At 37.4% G+C, this 20,464-nt stretch overlaps 1 protein-coding gene across 1 annotated transcript; it reads left to right on the forward strand.

The window, feature by feature from the left end:
• The first annotated feature begins 1,008 nt into the window (after window positions 1-1,008).
• On the forward strand, window positions 1,009-20,035 carry cp (ceruloplasmin). Its single transcript, XM_081606031.1, has 24 exons — window positions 1,009-1,254; window positions 2,473-2,717; window positions 4,513-4,725; window positions 5,692-5,865; window positions 5,935-6,026; window positions 7,131-7,293; window positions 8,302-8,440; window positions 8,521-8,660; window positions 9,373-9,513; window positions 9,595-9,639; window positions 9,726-9,940; window positions 11,741-11,891; window positions 12,021-12,233; window positions 13,316-13,520; window positions 14,525-14,664; window positions 15,312-15,440; window positions 15,556-15,662; window positions 16,100-16,155; window positions 16,453-16,524; window positions 17,411-17,502; window positions 18,620-18,759; window positions 18,829-18,885; window positions 19,657-19,762; window positions 19,849-20,035. The coding sequence occupies exons 1-24, from the start codon at window positions 1,094-1,096 to the stop codon at window positions 19,869-19,871; spliced, it is 3,219 nt and encodes a 1,072-aa protein (XP_081462157.1). The 5' UTR covers window positions 1,009-1,093; the 3' UTR covers window positions 19,872-20,035.
• Window positions 20,036-20,464: the final 429 nt, after the last annotated feature.

Below are 20,464 nucleotides of genomic sequence, written 5' to 3' on the forward strand. Positions count from 1 at the left end.
ATTAAATTATTTAAAATCGTATTTTGTTTTTATTGCCCCGTAATAAACCCATTTTCTTTTCTAGAGATAAAAAGCAATAAATATCAGACATCAATGAGAGCATTTCATAATACAAAAACAGTATTTTAATTGTCTTCCCACTAGGTTTTACATCCTCCCATTTATTTACCATGACTATTTTTATTGACATTTTATCTGGGTTTTAAAAATAGTATTTCAATAATTTCTGAAGAAATCACATGTGAAACAAAAGGGATTAAACGCATCAGAAAAGGCAAACACGTATGTTCTGTGTGTGGAAATCCATTCCCTCATGTTTTTGTTCTGGACTTTCCACAGTTATGCATTATTGATTGGTGTGGCCCCAAATTGAGTAAATGTTACCTTTAAACCTTGACAGGCAAGATGGGAAATACCGTAATATAGAGACTTACCTCATAAAGAAATAACTAAATCATTAATCATTTCAAACTTTTTAATAAAAATAAATCCATTTTGGGACTGCATGATTATTTTTTTTGTTACTGAATAACATAATTATATTATGAAATGAAATAGGTGGTTAACTTCTTTATCTGACTTTTGACTTTGACTGGATCAAAAGTCAAAGTATTTTCCTCACTGATTAAACTTTTGAACTTTGGTGTCTATGATGCTTCACCGTGACTACAAACAAAAATATGTAAAAACGGAAGGAAAGCAGTTTATTCCGTTTAGTTTCCATTCTTTAACATCTCTGACTTTTCACAGAGTACTTCCTCACAAGACGTCTGCAATAAAGTTGAAACTAATCCAAACTGGTCCAGGAAACGACAAGTTCTGCTGCTAGATTTTAGAAACCCATCGAACTTTTGGAATTACGTTTGATGAAGCGGTTTTCTGGTTAAAGTTCGGATGTTTTCTGACCTTATGTAAGTGCGACCCGCTGATCAAATGGTTGTCTTGCACTGTCCGATGGTCAGTGACCCCTTTGGCGTTGTGCCTGATCTCAGCAGTTCGTCAGTGGAAGCAGTATAAAAAGACAGGGAAAGCGCATAGAGCAGCTGTCTGTGCATCTGTTTCACTTGTTAATGTTTGTCTGATGTTTTAATTGATGAAAATGAAGAAATTCGGAGTTGTGTTGTTGTTGTGTTGTGCTGCAATATGTGCTGCAGGAATGAGAAGAGAGTATTTTCTTAAGATAGAGGAGGTTTCTTGGAATTATGCTCCAACTGGGAAGAACGTCATCCAGAATCGAACCCTGCAGGAGGACGAGTGAGTACGCCCGTTAAATGACTTCATTTTACTATTTTACAAAGAGAGACTGACTTTTTTTATTTGTTCAAACTGACATTTTAATAGGCACATTTTTAACTAATTGTGACTAAATGTGCAGCATGTAAAAAACTCCACACATGAAACTTTGACAGAATTTATATGTGAAATGTTTCCTATGTTAATTTTAACATGCAAAAAACTTAAACTGCAAAAACAAAATCTTACCAAGTATTTGTGGTCTAGTTTCTAGTGCAAATATCTAAGTACGCTTGAAATAGGATAAAACTAAGTTACAAGAAAGTTTTCAGCAAGTTAAAGAGCTTGTTTCACATCAATAATTCCTTAATATTGAAGAAAAAGTACTTACTCCACTGACGGATTATTTCACTTATGAGAAAAATGTTTTGCTAATTTAAATAGAATGGGTCAAATACCTTTTCATCAATATGAAGGAATTATTGACGTAAAACAAGCCTATATCTAGCTGAAAGGTTACTTATAAATCAGTTTTGAGGATTCAACAGAAAACAATTAGGATTTTTTTTTAATCATACAGTATAAAAACCTTTTAGAAATATCATAAGTAAGGCAACAAACTTTTGCAAATCATAGATCTACATTGCTTGTCAATGATTTATGAAGGTGAGGCAAAGCAAATAATAATCATTTTAAAAAATAAACTTTTTGCCTCTAGCAAAGGTTGGCTACGTCTACAAAACTGGGGAGTTCCTGTGTTTTTACTTACTAAACTTATTTTTACATATCTAAAATAGTTTTTTTTAAATACACACTTTTTTTATTTTATCCAATTGTAATGAAACAATAAGAAATTGTTATTTGATGATATATTTGTACTGTGATGAAACCAGCTGAGCAAACATACTGGTTGCTAGGCAATGGGCTGGACTTTGCAGAGGTTGCTAGGTAACAGGGTGGGGTTGCTAGGTAAGGGGCAGTGCCTGTTTATTTGTTACGTTACATTCTGGAGGTTTTTGAAACAACTCATTTTCCAAAATACTTGGTAAGATTTTTCGTTTTTGCAGTGAAAAGTTTGACGTTTCCATGGATACCAAATATGTTTATGTTTAGCTGAGGGGAAGTGTAGGGAAAAAAGTTTAAATCTTTAAAACAGGCGATCACAACAACATTTACGTGTGCTTTCTGTGGTGTAAAACCAACGTAAATAGTTTTCTCTATGTGCAAATATCTTTGCAGAGAAGCTTCTGTGTTTTTAGTAAAACGTCCCCAACGCATTGGCCCAGTCTACAAAAAGGCTGTTTACAAACAGTACAGCGACGCCACCTACGGGACGGAACTGCAGAAGCCAGAATGGCTGGGATACCTGGGCCCCTTGCTGATGGCGGAGGACGGCGACACCGTGATCGTCCACCTGAGAAACTCGGCTTCCAGACCGTACAGCGTCCACGCGCACGGACTCAACTACAGCAAAGGGAACGAGGGTGAGAACCGAGCAAAGCCAAAAAACACCTCAGCTGTTTGAAAAAAGGAGAACAGAAACCTCATTCTGTGTTCCTTCATGGAAAAGTTCGAGTTCCACTTGTGCTGTTACTTAGCAACAACCCGTCACCTAGCAACCCAGTTCTACTTCCACTCGCAGATTATTTCAGTTGTAGCATGCGAAAAATGTCATGAGTGAAATAATCTGTCAGTGGAAGTAGAACTTTTTCATCCACATTAGAAATTATTGACTTTAAACAAGCTCCTATTTCCTGCTGTAGGTTTTGTCTTATTTCAAGTTAAATACTTTGGTAAGATTTTGTGTTTTTGCAGTGAACTGCTTGTGCTTTGGTGGAAGGATAATCCATTGTTGCAATATGTACATCAATCAATCAATCAATCAATCAAATTTTATTTGTATAGCACATTTCAGCAGCAAGGCATTTCAAAGTGCTTTACATAATTAAAATAAAAACAGCATGTGACATTAAATAAACAGTGAGAAAGAGAAAGAGATTTAAAAAAAAAAGATAAAAACATTAAAACCCCTTTTAGGACTTCAGTTAAACGTCGTTTAACTGGGACTCCAACCCTCTGGGACTTTAGTCAAAAACACCGTTTGACAAGGACTCCAACCTCTAGGTTTTTAGTTGAAACGCCATGAACTGGGACTCTAAACCCCGTAGGACTTCAGTTAAACGTCGTTTAACTGGGACTCTAACCCTCAGGGACTTTAGTCAAAAACACCGTTTGACAAGTACTCCAACCTCTAGGTTTTTAGTTGAAACGCCGTGAACTGGGACTCTAAACCCCATAGGACTTCAGTCAAACGTCGTTTAACTGGGACTCTAACCCTCAGGGACTTTAGTCAAAAACACCGTTTGACAAGTACTCCAACCTCTAGGTTTTTAGTTGAAACGCTGTGAACTGGGACTCTAAACCCTGTAGGACTTCAGTCAAACGTCGTTTAACTGGGACGTTTTCAGGGAGGCTTTACATCATTAAAACGTAGAAAAGAAATAAAAAGAAATTAAAAACATTAAAGACATAAAACCATGGAAGACATCAAAACCCGCACTCTAACCCTAATTTAGCCATAAGCAACTCTAAACAGGTGGGTTTTAAGTTGAGATTTAAAAGCACCCAGTGTTTCAGCTGTTTTACAGTTTTCTGGAAGTTTCCAAATCTGTGGTGCATAGAAACTGAATGCTGCCTCACCTCGTTTGGTTCTGGTTCTGGGGATGCAGAGCAGAACCAGAACCGGAAGATCTGAGGGGTCTAGAATGTTGGTGCAGCAATAACAGATCTTTAATGTATTGTGGTGCTAAACCGTTCAGTGATTTATAAACTAACATCAGTATTTTAAAGTCTATTCTCTGAGCTACAGGGAGCCAGTGTAGGGACTTTAAAACTGGTGTTATGTCTCTATCTTCCTGGTTTTAGTCAGAACACGAGCAGCAGTCCTACACAGTCGCTTAACTGCAACTGCTTGTAATTTTTTTTTACATTTATTTTTTGCCAAATGTGGCAAAAGTGGTGAAAAAAAGAATTCTTAGAAAAAAATCAGAATTTTTAGAAAAAAATCTGAATTTTTTAGAAAAAAGTATTTTTTTTAGTCTGAAGTTATAGAATTTTTCTTTTTAATTTTTAGTAAAAGTCAGAATTCTAAGATTAAATCATAATTTTGAGGAAAAAGTATTTTCCCCAGTGGCTATAATAACCCTCTTCCATATTTCTATGTAACATCAACACATTAAAATGCTTAGATTAACATCGACAGTTTGTTTGTGTTTCCAGGAGCCTTGTACCCAGACGGCACAGGTCCAGAGCAGAAGAGGGACGACGCAGTGGCTCCTGGTGCCACTGTGACGTATGAGTGGACTCTCCCAGAATCCCACAGCCCAACAGCTGAAGACAGCAACTGCATGACCAGGTTCTACCACTCTCATGTCCGCCCCCCAAAAGACATCGCCTCTGGACTTATAGGACCTCTGCTCATCTGCAAGCGAGGTACTTTTCCAATCCAATTATAACAACGACAGCCTGGCCAGAGCCTTCATACGCAATCCACTTGATTCAAACATTGCTTCGAAGCACAGTCTGAGATTTCTCCCATTGACTTGGATTAGAATTTCAACCGGGCCAATCAGCAAACAGAAGGAGAAGTTGTGAACTATGACGTTGATTCTCTGTTTTAGAATTGTAGCCTCCCTGCCTGTTTTTAGGGGCATTATAGATAGAAAAAAAGGAGGTGAGTTTCAGACAGAAAACTCAAACATTATGAGATTAAGCTCAGAAAATAAAAAACATGGAATTTTCTGCATTTCAAAAGTCAAAAAGGTTTAACTTTTGGAGCTCAGAAATTTCCATGTTTTTTTTAAATGGAAAAGTCTCTTGTCATAACTGAAATAATTTTCCAGGGGAGCTGGTACTTTTTAATCCACATTAAGGACTTATTTACTTAGAATAAGCTCGTATTTCCTGCTGAAAAGTTATTTTCAAGTGAGTTTTGTCTTATTTCTGGTGTAGTAAGGTATTAGCAATAGAAACTAGACAGAAATACTTGCTAAGATTTTGAGTTTTTGCAGTGTAGACATTTTGCATCTCTATTAAAAAGCCAACTTGTTTTTCTTTACATATCTACACCTTTCCTGTCTGACTTTTAAATTACTTCTGCAGCAAATACTGACTTCTTAGTATGAAAAATGTAACGGAATAAGAAAAACTGAAAAAATATGAGCTAAATACAGAACCAGGAGAGACTAAATTCAACTTTTCTGCAATCCAAGACACTCAAAGTACACAAAAAATGTGTTTAATTGCAAAAAAAAGGGAGTATTTTCATGACATTCTCTTTTAAAATCAAGGAAATTTGTCAAGTGTTTCATTTTCTACTGACTTTGAGATAAGTTGTATATCTTTTATTAATATAAAATGGAGTAATTATTTGAAAATCTGATTCGATGTGTTCTGCAGGAACTCTGGACATCCATGGCGACAGGGCAGCCGACTACACCTACGCTCTGCTGTTCATGGTGTCGGATGAGAACCTGAGCTGGTACCTTGACGACAACATCAGGACACACATCACAAATCCCATCAGAGACCTGAAGGAGGACGAAGATTTTATAGAGAGCAACAAGATGCACGGTGAGAGCCGTTGATACTTTTAATATGCAAACTGAAAAGTTGAGGTTTAATACTTTGTTTGTGTCACAGGGATAAATGGTTATCTTTACGGAAACCTGCCTGGACTGAGCGCGTGTCAAGGCAACAAGATCCACTGGCACCTGATTGGCCTCGGCAATGAGGTAACAGTTTTTGCTTTTATTATTTTACAAGTTTATTTAAAGTACTGTAGAAATAATCAAATGGGACTTCTTAGTTTTAACTAGTTTCAATTAATATAATGGGAAAAGTTTTCTACTGCCAAACTTCAATGGTTTATGAAAACAATATATGTGAATTATATACTGCTGTAGTTAATGTAAGTTGTATCCAGATATATTTGTGAATACATTTTCATCCATCCATTTTCTGAACACCATGTCCCTCAGTGGGGTCAGGAGGTGCTGGTGCCTCTCCAGCTAACGTTCTGGGCGAGAGGCGGGTTCACCTGGACAGGTCGCCAGTCTGTCGCAGGACAACACAGAGACACACAGGGCACACAACCATGCACACACACACACCTAGGGACAATTTGGAGAGGCCAATTAACCTGACAGTCATGTTTTTGGACTGTGGGAGGAAACCGGAGTACCCGGAGAAAACCCACCATGCACAGGGAGAACATGCAAACTCCATGCAGAAAGACCGGGGCCGGGAATTGAACCCAGAACCTTCTTGCTGCAAGGCAACGGCTCTCCCAACTGCGCCACTGTGCAGCCGCTCTCGATGTGAAAAAGCCTTTTACATTTTTTCAAAGGAAAAAAATAGATCAGAAAGGTTGATAAATCTGACCAATATGCATGTAAACGTTCAGTTTTACCAAGTGTTTTTGGTTAACACTTATATCTCAGTACACTTGAAATAGTACAAAACTAGTCACTTTTGAAGAAGATGTAGAAGCTTGTTTTAAGCAAATCATTTCTTAATATTGAGTTAAAAGCACTGGTTCCACTGGCAAATTATTTCACTTATAACATGGGAAAAATGCCATACGTTAAAAATGTTAAATGAAAATGGCTGGGTGATTTTCTAACTGCTTGAGATGGTTTTAGACGCAGTAGAAACCCAAATGGAAGCACAAAAAGTGCAAAATGTGAACTTGAAGCACTTTGTCTCTTTATTCTGGCATTAAATAAAAATAAATGTTGTTTGTTAACTTTAGTTTTAGTTTCATTTCAGGTGAGTTATCCATCTGCCTGGTTATCTAAGCAGTCCTGCCTGAAGTTGTAATTTTGTCTCTCTCGCAGGTGGACATGCACTCAGTTCATTTCCACGGCCAGATCTTGACCAACCTGAACCACCACACAGACATGGTGAGCCTCTTCCCGGCCTCCAGCACCACGGCTGAAATGGTGGCCGACAACCCCGGACACTGGCTGCTGACCTGCACCGTCAACGACCATCTGATGGGTGAGGAGACGTCTCCCGGGCTCCCGATCGGGCCAGCGGATAGCTCAAAACCGCTGTTTTATCCCGCTCTGTCTCGGCCGCGCTGCACGCAGGCACGTTGCCGTGGCAACCAGCAGTGGCGGTACTTTATGTTTCAGGATTCGACACGGAAACAAGGACAGAACATTCAGATCGTTACAGTTTTATGTTTTCTGGCTTGATTTTTATTTTGTAATTATCAATAAGTGATTGATGGATTAGCTACCGCTGTTTTTAGCTACTGTGACGGTGCGGCGAGAGGTTGGAGAATGAGTTAGCAGTGGCGGTTAGCCACTCTAACCCAAAACAGCAGGACGCACTTTTGAAGTATTCCACGCTTTCAATTTATTTAACTTCGTCCACATACAGCCAGATCTCCACGGTACTAAGCATTATATTTCCATACATGAGAAAAGTAACGTTAGTTTACCGCTCTGCACCTCATCATCACCTATGTTCTCTTCTACAACAAAATGGAAGACTAGTTCTTCTTCTGTACAATAGTGCAACAACAAAGGAAATAGGCGCCCCCTTGAGGCGATACCTACTCATCTCTAGGAACCAAACAGCATAATGACTGTTACACTACGCTAACACTGGTTAGCTAACTTAAACACCTGCTCTACTGATGATCTGGATTTTCTGTTTTAACTGAACCAAAACACACCAAATTCCACAGCACATCTACATGTCACGGTTATCATAGTCAAGCTAGCATAGCTGACATACTTCCCTCTCCTGCTATTTTTTTTAATTAAAACTTTTTCCTCACCTTGTTATCTTATTGTCATAGTATTGACAGTTAGTAGCAAAGCACTGCGTCTTTTATATTTATCGGATATATTTAAGATTCAGCACGTTGACGACTTGACAGCTGAAACCAATTAACCTCACACTGAGACATGCATTTAACGCTAATAACCCATTAAAGTTAAAATACTTCACTCCCGTTTAAGACTTTTGGGTTTTTGCTTTATATTTTTCATCCAGCTGGAATGCAGGCATTGTTTGAAATCAAGAAGTGCTTCCCTAACGTGCACAAGCCCCGTCCTCACGGTGAGCTCAGGCAGTTCTTCATCGCTGCTGAGGAAGAGGTCTGGGATTATGCGCCCACGGCACCCAGTGAAAGGTTGGTTAATCCACATGCTAGCAGACATGTCGGCGTTTTGAGAACTGCTCCAACCACATCCTGTGCTTTTCTGCTCGCAGCGAGGCAGAAACCTTTGTGACCAGAGGTCCGACCCGCATCGGGAGCAGGTATAAGAAGGTTCGATACGTGGAATATCTCGACAACACTTTCACAACGAAGGTGATACGCAGCCCGGAGGAGCAACACCTGGGGATTCTGGGTAATCCACGCACGACAGGGATTTAAAAACTCATGTTTTAACTTATCTTTTGACTTTTCCATTAAAGATCTTGATTATATGATCACATGTGATCTCCATAATATATGTATGATGGAGTATTAGGGCCACACTAAGAAAATAAAAAAAATACAGGAATAAAGTCACAATATTCCCAGAATAAAGTTGTAATATTATGAGAACTCCAACAGAAAAAAGCAGTGTTACAACTGGTTGGTATTGATTTTACAAATAAGGAAATAATCAATTAACCCATCAGCATCAGATTATTATCAATAGCAGGACTTTGAAACTTTACTCCGGCATTATTACAACTTTATTTTTGTATTATTTTTAATTTATTCTCATACGACCTTATTCTCGTCATTTTGACTTTATTCTCATAATGTGACTCATTTCTTATATTTCAACTTTATTCATGTAATACTACAACTGTCACATATTTTGAATTTATTCTTGTACTGTTTTAATCTTAATACTAAAGTCATAGTATTTTAGTCATAATACTAAAATATTTGACTGAATATTTTTGTATTTATTCTTGTAATACTACTTCATTCTCCCTTTACTTTTTACTTATTTTTAGTATAAACATTCAAAACTGTCTGTTATTAAAGCAAGTCATAAATCTGGTGAATGTTTTGACCAGATTTATGTTTTTCTGATTATTTAATGCACTGCTAACTGTCTGCAGGTCCCGTCCTGCGAGCCGAAGAGAAAGACACAATCAAGGTGATTTTTAAGAACAAGGCCAGCCGGCCGTACACAATTCAGCCGCATGGAGTTCAGTACAGCATCGAACAGGACGGGACGCTTTACTACAACGAGCTTGAAGGTAAATAACAAAAATAATAATTTCCTGGCTTGCATAGAATATTCCTCACTCGTCTGAGCTTTAAACATTTATTTTTCTCAGAGTCGTACACAGCAAAGAAACTTCGGGAGCTGAAACGAGAGCCAAGTGAGAAACCAAACATGGCTTCCTCGTGATTTCATCTCTGGTTTTATGGGTAATAATATTCTGACGTTATGTAATGATGATTTTAGGGGTGGTGACTCCGCCTCCAGCTGCCCTGGTCAGACCTGGGACGGTGTACACCTACGAGTGGACCGTACCTGTGGGTGCCGGTCCGGTTCCAGGGGAGCCCGACTGTCTGAGCTACCTGTACTACTCTGCAGTGGATCCTGTTAGAGACACGAGTTCTGGGTTGGTCGGGCCGCTTCTCGTCTGCCGACCCGGGTCGCTAAAGAAAGGAGCACAGGTGAAGGACGTTTATTATGACCGCTAGTTTGTAAAATCGCAAAGTATTTCTATTTCAGATCACGGAAAACATAACTAAAACTGAATCTGAGAAAACAATAATTAATGGGGAAAAACTATAAATAACTGGATCTACATCACTCACTAAAACATACTGGAATTATAGATAGAATATGCTTTGTTTTTATGTTTATAAATCTACTTATTTTTCTTTTGAACTGATGTGAAATTGCTCAGTTTACATCAGCCGTCAGCAAATTACAGCACTCCATAATCCTAACACGAGTCCCAAAATGTCAGCAGCGGAGAAAACACCAGTCAATTGGCTGATAAACAATAATTAAATACTTTTTTTAAAAAATGTTATCTTCTATTGAGTATTCATTACTCAGTCAATGTACACACAATCACAACACAATACATTTTTGAATTCTGGATCTAAAAATTCCCCAAAATATGAAAAAAACTAAAACTACTGCTATAATTAAAAATATATAAACAATTTATAATAAGCCAATAAACATCTTCTAAAATTTTTTTTAAAACTAATTTAAATAGATAAACAAAAAGTCACAACAAAGTAAAACTAAATTACAATGAAAAACCCAAAACTATCACAATCCTGTTTCAGATTTTCGCTCATGATCTCAAACCCATTTATTACTTATTACGTTATGTGCAGTTTGTTTCTTCTACCTGACAAATTTAACTTTTTATTTGACCAGAATTTAAAACATGCTTTTTAGACACGACGCTCCAAAAAGTACCATTTTTTGTTCCATAAATTCTAGAAACCAGGAATAAAATCTGTGAAACTTAACATGAACAGAGATATTAATAACAGAGAACCGTCTGTTGCTCTTCAATAAATGCTAAGGCTTCGATCCATGGAGTGTATTAACTCACAACAGGCACAAAATCAGCCTTTGCGTGATGTTTGTCTCCATCATGTTACAGTTTTTCAGTTCTCCTCACCTTCGTAGCATCAATACTTAAACAGAACCGCATAAAGTGTCTGTTTCATCCCACACTGGACTCTGTTTGGACCGTTTCTTCTTCTCCGTCTGGAATGGGCCCGCCGCCATTTTTAATTACTGTATCAACGGCTCCGCGGAAAGATGACCAGCGGCGCCCTCTGCTGGACGGACACCAAACTACAACACTACAGAAGGTCTAAAGGGGCGTAAAACAGATTGGTCCTACTTTTAATCTAATAAACCATCAGAGTTGAGTAGTAACTAGTTACATTTACCCAGATACATTTAAATGAGTAACTTTAAAAATAAAAATAAAAACTTTCAGGGGTACACTGTGCTTTTTGCTTTTACCGGAGTAATTTTAATATGAAGTATCGCTGCTCTTGAGTAAAATTTCCACATGTTCTACCCACTGAATGAGAAACGAACATGTTTATACCAAAAATTCACCAGACACAGACACACTTCAGTTTTTGTGAAACTTTCATAAGTTTCATGTTGTTTTTTGTTGTTATTTTGATCCTTAAAACACCAACATTTAAATTTAATCCCTTTGATGATGTAATTTTTAAATATTAAATCATTGATAATTTGATCAGATACTCAGTACTTGAGCAGTCTTTTTACCAAATATTTTTTCTACTCTTGAGTAATTTCTTACTTTTTAATTTCCCTTGAGTAACAATATGCTGAAGCAGTGCTACTTTTACTTGAGTACAACGTTTGGGTGCTCTACCCACCTGTGTAACCCATTAATTGGCAATGAATCGTAAGTCTGTGAATTGTTTGCGTCTAACATGTTGTTTCTTGTTTTGTTTTTGCAGAAAAACTATAACAAGGAGTTTCATCTTATGGCCACAGTGTTTGATGAGAACCTCAGCTGGTACCTGGATGAAAACATCCGGACTTTCACCACAGCTCCTAACTCCGTTACCAAGGAGAACGAGGACTTCATTGAGAGCAATAAAATGCATGGTGAGCTGAGATTTGAACTTTTTTTTTCACCGCAACAGAAATCTTCTTTCACTTTTGTTTTCTTTGTCGGGTCTGATTCATGACGTTATCTTGTTTGAAATAATCTCCATATCTCTGCTTGTCCTTCAGCGATCAACGGGTTTGTGTACAGGAACCTCCCGGGCCTCACCATGTGTAAGGGGGACAAAACGACGTGGCACCTCTCGGGTCTGGGCACGGAGACGGACATCGTCAGCCTTTACTTCCAGGGAAACCGATTCATCTACCGCCAGAACAGAAAAGACACCATCAGCGTTTTCCCTCACATCTCGCACACAGTAACTATGGAGCCGGACAGCATGGGTAGGTTTGTGATTCATTCACTGCAGCTTCAAAAAGACTTTTGAAAAAATTATAAAATATATAAGAAAGCATCATCAAGTTTGATCAATAAAGACTAACACTGTGGGAAGTAATAATCACTTGCACCATTACACTGAATAAATGCTCCTAAATGCTGACTAAAACCAACCAATCAGAGCCAGGAGGAGGGGCTTAGTGCTGTCAATCATCCTCATGTACTCGCTGCTAAATGTGCTAATGGTGGAGAAACAGTTTACTGTTACAGGAAAACCGTTTATCGGTGGCCGTGCTAACTAGCCTTAGCATTCACAACAGACTATGCTAGCTGCAGCATAGCAACATTAAGAGAGAGTACACACAATACTGTGATTGACAGCGTTAAGACCCGCCCCCTCGCTCTGATTGGTTGTTTCTACCTCAGTTTATTTATTCACAGATTATCTGTCTCATAATAAACTGTCACAACATGATGACAATCTCAACAAATATGTCAATAAATATTTTTATAAAAGTTACATACGGCAGCTTTAAATCCACATAAGCTGCTGCTGCTGGCCTCGCCCCTCAACTCTACATTTACAAAAATATGCGCAATTGCACAACCGTACATATTTGAAAAGCAGAAGTGGAACCTCCTGCACAACTAGCAAGAATGCAGCAAGTGCTTTCTGGATGGAAAGTCAATAACAAAACAGTTATCTCTTCAAGCAGCCATTATATTCCACATGCAACAGTAAAACCGGCTGAACAAATGTGCTGGAACTCTGCTTGGGTTGCTAGGCGATGGGCGCTACACCCTGCCGTTGCTAGGTAACGGTGCAGGGCCCTTAGAATGTGGAGATTTTTGTAACGGATCATTTCCAGACACCAAACACACCGGGTGTTGTTTTCTCTTTAAGCGTTTTGATTAGATTTTAGAAGCAGTAGGAACCCAAACAGAAGGGCAAAAATGTGAATTTTCCATAAAAGGTCCCTAAGAGCGTATCCCTCCCTAAGCAGAGAATCAAACCTACAAAAGAAACAATTGTTAATTAAATTCTAAACTGAAGAGTGAAGTAAAACGTAAGTGTTTTGTGTTTCAGGTGAGTTTGAAGTCGTTTCTGCGACGGTGGACCACTACCGGGGTGGGATGCGAGCCAACTACACGGTGCAGAAGTGCGGCTTGTTTCAGCGTCAGGCTGAGGTGATGCTCCATTCGAAGACCTTCTACGTCGCCGCCGTGGAGATCGACTGGGACTACTCGCCCAACCGCACCTGGGAGGCCGAGATGTTCAGAGGACATGAAAAGTACGACACAAAACTGGTCATTGCTACTTGAATATTTATCTCCATGAATTTATTTTTTGCTTTTTAATTCTTTTGAAGCATTTTTGTTTATAAAACATGAGTCATGTCAGTCAGAAAAGTCATGCTATGAGTACATACATTTGAATTTCAAGGAAAGTTTAATGGTTTGGGTAATTTCAGTAATTCAGCTAATGTATTAAATATATTTATTTCACAGAAACTTATATTTAACCATTTATAAAATCCCTAAAGCTACTTTTTTAGTTATTACATAGAAATATAATTGAAATAAATGTTTATTGTTCCACAGTGGGGAAATTCAGGATACGCACTGTATATGAATATTATAAAAGACCAAACGTCTTTTTTTAATCATAAAAATGATATGTGGTGTCCAACGTGCGGTCTGAGGGCCACATGTGACCCTCTGAAGAATTTGTGCGGCCCCTGACAAAAATTCTAGAAAAAATCAAATCTGGCCTTTTTTTAAAGTTTATTTTGTTTGCTTCAGTAAAATCTTTCACATATATAGTTTATTATTGAGCAGATTAAATAAAAAAGGAATACAAAATGTATTAGTGAACTTGAACATTTTTTGTTTTGTTTTTTCTCCTGCATTTCAAATTTCAAGAAAATTTCAGCTCTGATTGCAAAGTTTTTTTTTTCTTTTGCATTTTTAATGTATTTCCAATACAGTATGAGGTAAAGTTAAGTGGTTAAGTAAAAAATCTGCAGAATGAGCCAATTTCTTTTATCCAATTAGTCGTCATACAACAATCAATTAATCATTAGTTGATTAATTGATTGTCGTATCAATTAATCAACTGCAGATTTTTTATTCTGCAGTAAAAAATCTGCAGAATGAGCCAATTTTTTTTTATCCAATTAGTCGTCATACAACAATCAATTAATCATTAGTTGCAGCCCTATAGTTGCATAATAAATAGACATTTTTCTCCTGCGAGCAGCTATTTTTTCATAATTAATTTTCTCTCTTGCTGCAGTCCTGCCCCTGTCTTTCTGGATAAGCGCGATGGATACATCGGCTCCGTTTACAAGAAGGTTGTTTACCAGCAGTTTACCAACGACAAGTTCACCAAGAAAGTGGAACGAACGCCTGACATGGATCACCTTGGAATTATGGGTACGTTTGTTTTGAATGTATCATTGCTGGATTATAAAACTGTATTCCAATAAAGATCTGATCTAAAACTGAGCAGAAATCATTTATAATTGTTGCTTTTTAGTAGTTGGTACATTTTCTAAATTGTAAAGACAATGAGACATAATCAAGATGTGAGTCGATCTTTATCAGTAAATTAAATATTTTTTGCAGTGCTTGTGGCCTTAAGTCACTGTAATCAAACATGCACTGCAAAAACACAAAGTCTTACCAAGTATTTTGCTCTAGTTTCTAGTGCAAATATCTCAGTGAACTTGAAATAAGACAAAGCTAACTTTCACGTAACTTTTAGCAAGAAATAGAAGCTTATATTAAGTAAATAATTTCTTAATTTGGATGATAAAATACCAGTTATGAGTAAAATAATTTTTCAGTGGAAAAATGAACTTTTCCAATAATATAAATTAAACTGTCTTAATCCACTGATTTGCCATTCATGTCTGATTACAGCAGCACAAAAAATATTTAAAAATCTGTTTACACATCTTTGCCATTAGCGGTAATAAATGTGTTTCCTTTTTCTTTTAGTGTCATTTACTGCTTTTGTGTATATTTCTGTTTGGAAGTGCATCATTTTCTGCATGATGTGCCGTAAATGTTTCATTCAGGACCGATGATTCATGCGTCAGTGGGCGACAAAGTTAAGATTGTTTTTAAAAACATGGCGTCCAGACCTTATTCTATCCATGCACACGGAGTGAAGACAGAATCTCCTGATGTTTACCAAACCAAACCAGGTACAGGAGACGAAGCATCACACTTTTTATCAGCAGTTAAAGAAAAATGGAGGAATTATTTATACTTTATGCTTATTGTATGAGCTCAGAAAGTGTTTCTAATGTGTTTGTCCAGGTGAAACTCACTCGTACTTCTGGTACGTCAACAAGAACACCGGACCGACCACAGAGCAGGAGGAGTGCTCTGTGTCAGCGTATTACTCTACTGCTGATGTCACAAAGGTGTGTTGATGAAGCACACTGCAAAAACACAAAATATTACCAAATATTTTTAGTCATGTTTAATTGAAAGTATCTTAATACACTTGAAATAAGACAAAACTCACTTAGAAGTAACTTTTCAGGAATAGGAGCTTGTTATAAGTCAATGATTCCTTATTATTGATTTTAAAAAGTATTAGATCCACCAGCAGATTGTTTCACTTATGGGAAATATTTTTTGTTATGAGTGAAGTAATTTGCCAGTGGAACTAGTACTTTATTAAAATCAATGTTAGGGAAATATTTAGCTGTTAAATCTTGCAGAAAAGTTGCATGTTTGTTAGTTTTGTCTTATTTCCAGTGCACTAAAGCATTTGCAGTAGAAACCAGACTAAAATACTTGGTAATGTTTTGTGTTTTTGCAGTGTACTTACATGCTCTCTCTCTCTCTTTTCCAGGACTTGTACAGCGGATTAATTGGGCCGTTAGTGATCTGCCGTCGCAGCTGGGCCAGGTGAAGACTGAATGCACTGCAAAAACACAAAATGTTACAGAATATTTTGGGTCTAATTTCACATCTTTCACATCTTAGTACATTTGAAATAAGACAAACTTTAAAGTAACTTTTAAGCAAGATATAAATATTTACATTTGTTATGGTGTTTTTAGTCTTACCAAGATAAGATTTGGTGTTTTTGCAGTGTTGAAATCTCGACCAACATGATGAAGCTTATACTGAGAAATTAAAGTATATTTGTAACATATTTTATCACTGAACTCCGTGTGTGTAACAAAATGATGTCACTTCCAGGTCTCTTGGACTAAAGAAGGAAGTTGAAGAGTTTGCTCTGCTTTTCTTGGTGTTTGATGAGAATGAAAGTTGGTAGGTGTCAAAATTCAAAGAGCAAATTCACAGTTTTTAATTTATGTTAATGAATACTGAATTCAGTAAACAAAAAGTTGAATATTTCAAATGTGCTGCAACACCCTGTTTCATCTATAATACACCTCTTAGTTATTATGTTTGGTAAAGTTTAGGAACGTATTATTTTTGTTCTGAGAGCTGTTGCCTTGCAGCAAGAAGGTTCTGGGTTCGATTCCCGGCCTGGGGTCTTTTTCCATGTTCTCCCTGTGCATGGTGGGTTTTCTCCTGGTACTCCGGTTTCCTCCCACAGTCCAAAAACATGACTGTCAGGTTAATTGGCCTCTCCAAATTGCCCCTAGGTGTGAGTGTGTGTGTGCATGGTTGTTTGTCCTGTGTGTCTCTGTGTTGCCCTGCGACAGACTGGCGACCTGTCCAGGTGACCCCGCCTCTCGTCCGGAACGTTAGCTGGAGATGGACACCAGCAACCCTCCCGACCCCACCCCAGGGACAAGGGTGCAAGAACATGGATGGATGGATATTTTTGTTGTGTTACAACTACAGACTTTTAAGTATTTTATTTTGATTTCATGTGGTATACCAACCCAAAGTAGCCAATGAAAAGAATGGACAAAAATTTGACTTCAAAGGGATGAACATAAAGTTATGCCACACTTTAAAATTTTTTACTATAAAACCCCACAAATTTTCCTTCCAAATCAAATTTTGCTCTACTTTGTGTTGGTCGTTCACATAAAATCCCATTAAAATACACGTCTGGTGTGACTCTTACGTCACACAGTCTGGTTCAGCTTTGACTAGTTGCTGCACAGAAGAAGCTCTTTAAACTACAAATTCAGTAATTTCCTCCTGACTGTTTCACAAAGTGGTGATTTTTATTTTGCAGGTATTTGGATGAAAACATTAGACGGAACATCAGGAATCCTCGACCAAACCTGAAGGCTGACGACTCCTTCATTGAGAGCAACAAAATGCATGGTGAGATAAAAACAGAGAAAACTGGAAACTCACCCGACTCCACCTAGACATTACTGAAGGAAAAAAGTTTTATGACACTAGAACGGACTTCAAGGTGACCCATTAGGCTTCATTGGACAGATTAAATTAGATTTATGACCTATAAAACATGTTCATAAAATGTTCTCAGATTTTAATTTTGAACTCCTTTCAGGATAAACTGTTTTAGGGCCTCTGTCACTTTAAATCCAAGTAAGCTGCTGCTGGCCACGCCCCCCAACTCAGTGTTTAAACTCATGTAAAAGTAACTGCAAACAGATGCGCAATTATGCAACTGTCCGTATTTGAAAAGCATGAGTAGAGCCTCCTGCACAACCAACAAAAATGCAGCAAGTGGATTCTGGATGTCAAGTTAACAACAAAACACTTGTCTTTTCCAGCAGCCGTTGTGCAGCGCATGCAGTGGTAAAACCAGCCGATCAAATGTGCTGGAGCTCAGCTTGGGTTGCTAGGCGACAGGCGGATTGCCAGTGGGGTTGCTAGGTAACGGCAAAGCAACCTTGGAAACGGCTCATTTCCAGACACCAAAAAACACCGGAATGGAAGAACAAAAAATGTGTAAAATGTGGATTTTACGTTATACTTCCCCTTTAAGAAAAATCCAAACATTTCCAAATACTTTTAGGTTTAGTTTGAGCAAAATTAACAAGTTGGAGCTCAGATTTGGATGACTTAACACTAACACACAGAAATGCTGAAACTTTTGAAGATATCAACAACTAAAAGTTAAAAAGCTGTTAAAAAATAAACACTTGGTTAATTTTAGCTCAGTGTTTGAAATCCCTAAACAAGTTCTACGGGATGCACAGAGAACTAAACGCAGTTAATGATTTTACGTTGTGGTTTGTGTGGATTTTGACGTTCGATCCGGTTGACATCAGTTGAGTCGGTGAATAATTAACTTCAGGTATTTGCTTTGTTTGCTTTGCTGACATTTTGTTTCATGCTCCCGACGCAGTGATTGGTTTTGGTTCATCACTCAGAACAAACAAAACTTCCCATCATGTCCCAACCAAAGTAAATCAGGATTAAATAAATGAAAACATTTGATTTCTTTTCCTTTTCTGCTCGGTTTCAGCTATTAACGGCTATGTGTACAGCAACCTGAACGGGCTGAACATGGAGGAGGGAGATAAGGTGTACTGGTACCTGATGGGGATGGGGAACGAAGTGGATATTCATACTGTACACTGGCATGGTCACAGTGTGGAATATAAGGTACGCGGCCATAATCTGACACGTGATGGAGTAAAAATAATAGATAACTGAATTATCTTTCTTGTGCAGCTGGGTGGAGGACCTCACCGTGCTGATTCCTATGAGCTGTTCCCTGCCATCTTTCAGGTAAAGTCTCAAAACTTCTCACATTGTTTCAAAATTATTTTAAATTATTTAATATCTTTCTGTCTTCTGTACGTTGTTCTTATCAGTAAAAACGTGTTGAAATTTAATCTAAAACAGATCAGTCTAGTTAAATTTCTTCAGTTTCCCACTGATTATTGAGAAAGGTCAAATATATTTTACCTTTAATAATTATTTACTTTTTTGTAATAATTCTCATTTTAGATTGTTTTTCCATATCTGGTTTAACTGTAGTTGTATGATTATGATTTCAAAAAACTTTGTTTACAACTTTTCTGAATGTATAAAAAGATTTTTACACATTTAGTGAAATAATGTGTCAGTGGTAATTATACCTTTTCCATCAATATTAATGAATTATTGACCCGAGACAAGTTTCTATGTCTTGATGAAAGTTTACTTCTAAGTTAGTTTTGTCTTATTTCAAGTTTACTGACATGTTTGCACTAAAAACTAGACAGAAATATTAGGTGAGATTTTGTGTTTTTGCAGTGTATGCTTCATTTCCAGACTTGGATTTTATTCCCACTTAATAAAGGCTTCCAAATTCTGCTTTGGAAATAAAATAAAATAAACAATCAGAGATAAATAATGAAAGAGTAATTGATTTTATGCATTATTTAATATGTGGTGCTGTTATGGTTGTGCTAATCTGAATTATGATATTACACCAAACGTTTTTGCTTAATTTTGGTTGATGTATTTTTTTTATGAAATAAAGTTTAAAGTAAAAGCTGCTCTTTCCCTGTCCAGACGGTGAAGATGCGCCCTGAGCATCCCGGCACCTGGCTGCTGCACTGCCACGTCACCGACCACATTTCAGCTGGAATGGAGGCCATGTATACGGTCACCGAGAAACGTAGGAAACTAAATAAACTCAATTAAACTAACAGAAAGCATCAGACAGGGACAGATAATTAAATCTGTTGTGATTTTCTCCCACAGCAAGAAGAGGACTCTTTGGCTGAACTGCAGAGGATCCAGACAGAAACTAACCAAACCACGTTTAATGTTTGTTTTTCTGCCTCACTCGCTGATTTTTCATTACAAACTTCCAACTCAATGAAAATAGTGACGGATAGGAACTGGACACACAAGCAATCATGTTCAAATAAAACTCATTTTTAAATAATTGCTTTTGATGTATATATATTTTAAATGTCTGCAAAAAAAAGCCCACAAAGTCTACGTTTCCATTACGAATGTAACTTTACATTCAGATTAGTTAAATAAAATTAACATGTGAATGTTCACTTTTATGTCATTTGACAGAAATCTTTTTTAAATTGAATAAATTATATAATTACATTGGATTTCATGACTGAGGTAAAAGAAATAAGATTCTATTCTTTTTTTAAATGATTGCAGATCAATAACCTGGGATTAACTGTGGTCCTTGCGGTAAACGAACACAAGGTGGCGATATTGTCATAAATAAGCCAACAGAAGGTTTGATTGGCCAACAGTTTAAAGCTGCTTAGTTAAATGACACAATTTACAGTAATATCAATTTACAAAGTCTGGATAGTTCAATACAACGTACAGCAGTGGTTCATTAAGA

This window comes from Poecilia reticulata, chromosome 4 (assembly GCF_904066995.2).
Source record: "Poecilia reticulata chromosome 4, P_reticulata-male-v2, whole genome shotgun sequence".
In the NCBI taxonomy this organism is placed as follows: Eukaryota; Metazoa; Chordata; class Actinopteri; order Cyprinodontiformes; family Poeciliidae; genus Poecilia; species Poecilia reticulata.

Excerpts from the sequence above, each read along its gene's own strand:
- cp (XM_081606031.1), top strand. The coding sequence starts at position 1,094 with ATGAAAATGAAGAAATTCGGAGTTGTGTTGTTGTTGTGTTGTGCTGCA. Across the intron at positions 11,892-12,020 it reads TGAGAGCAATAAAATGCATG|CGATCAACGGGTTTGTGTAC; the intron begins GTGAGCTGAGAT and ends CTTGTCCTTCAG. Across the intron at positions 18,760-18,828 it reads GTCACAGTGTGGAATATAAG|CTGGGTGGAGGACCTCACCG; the intron begins GTACGCGGCCAT and ends TTTCTTGTGCAG.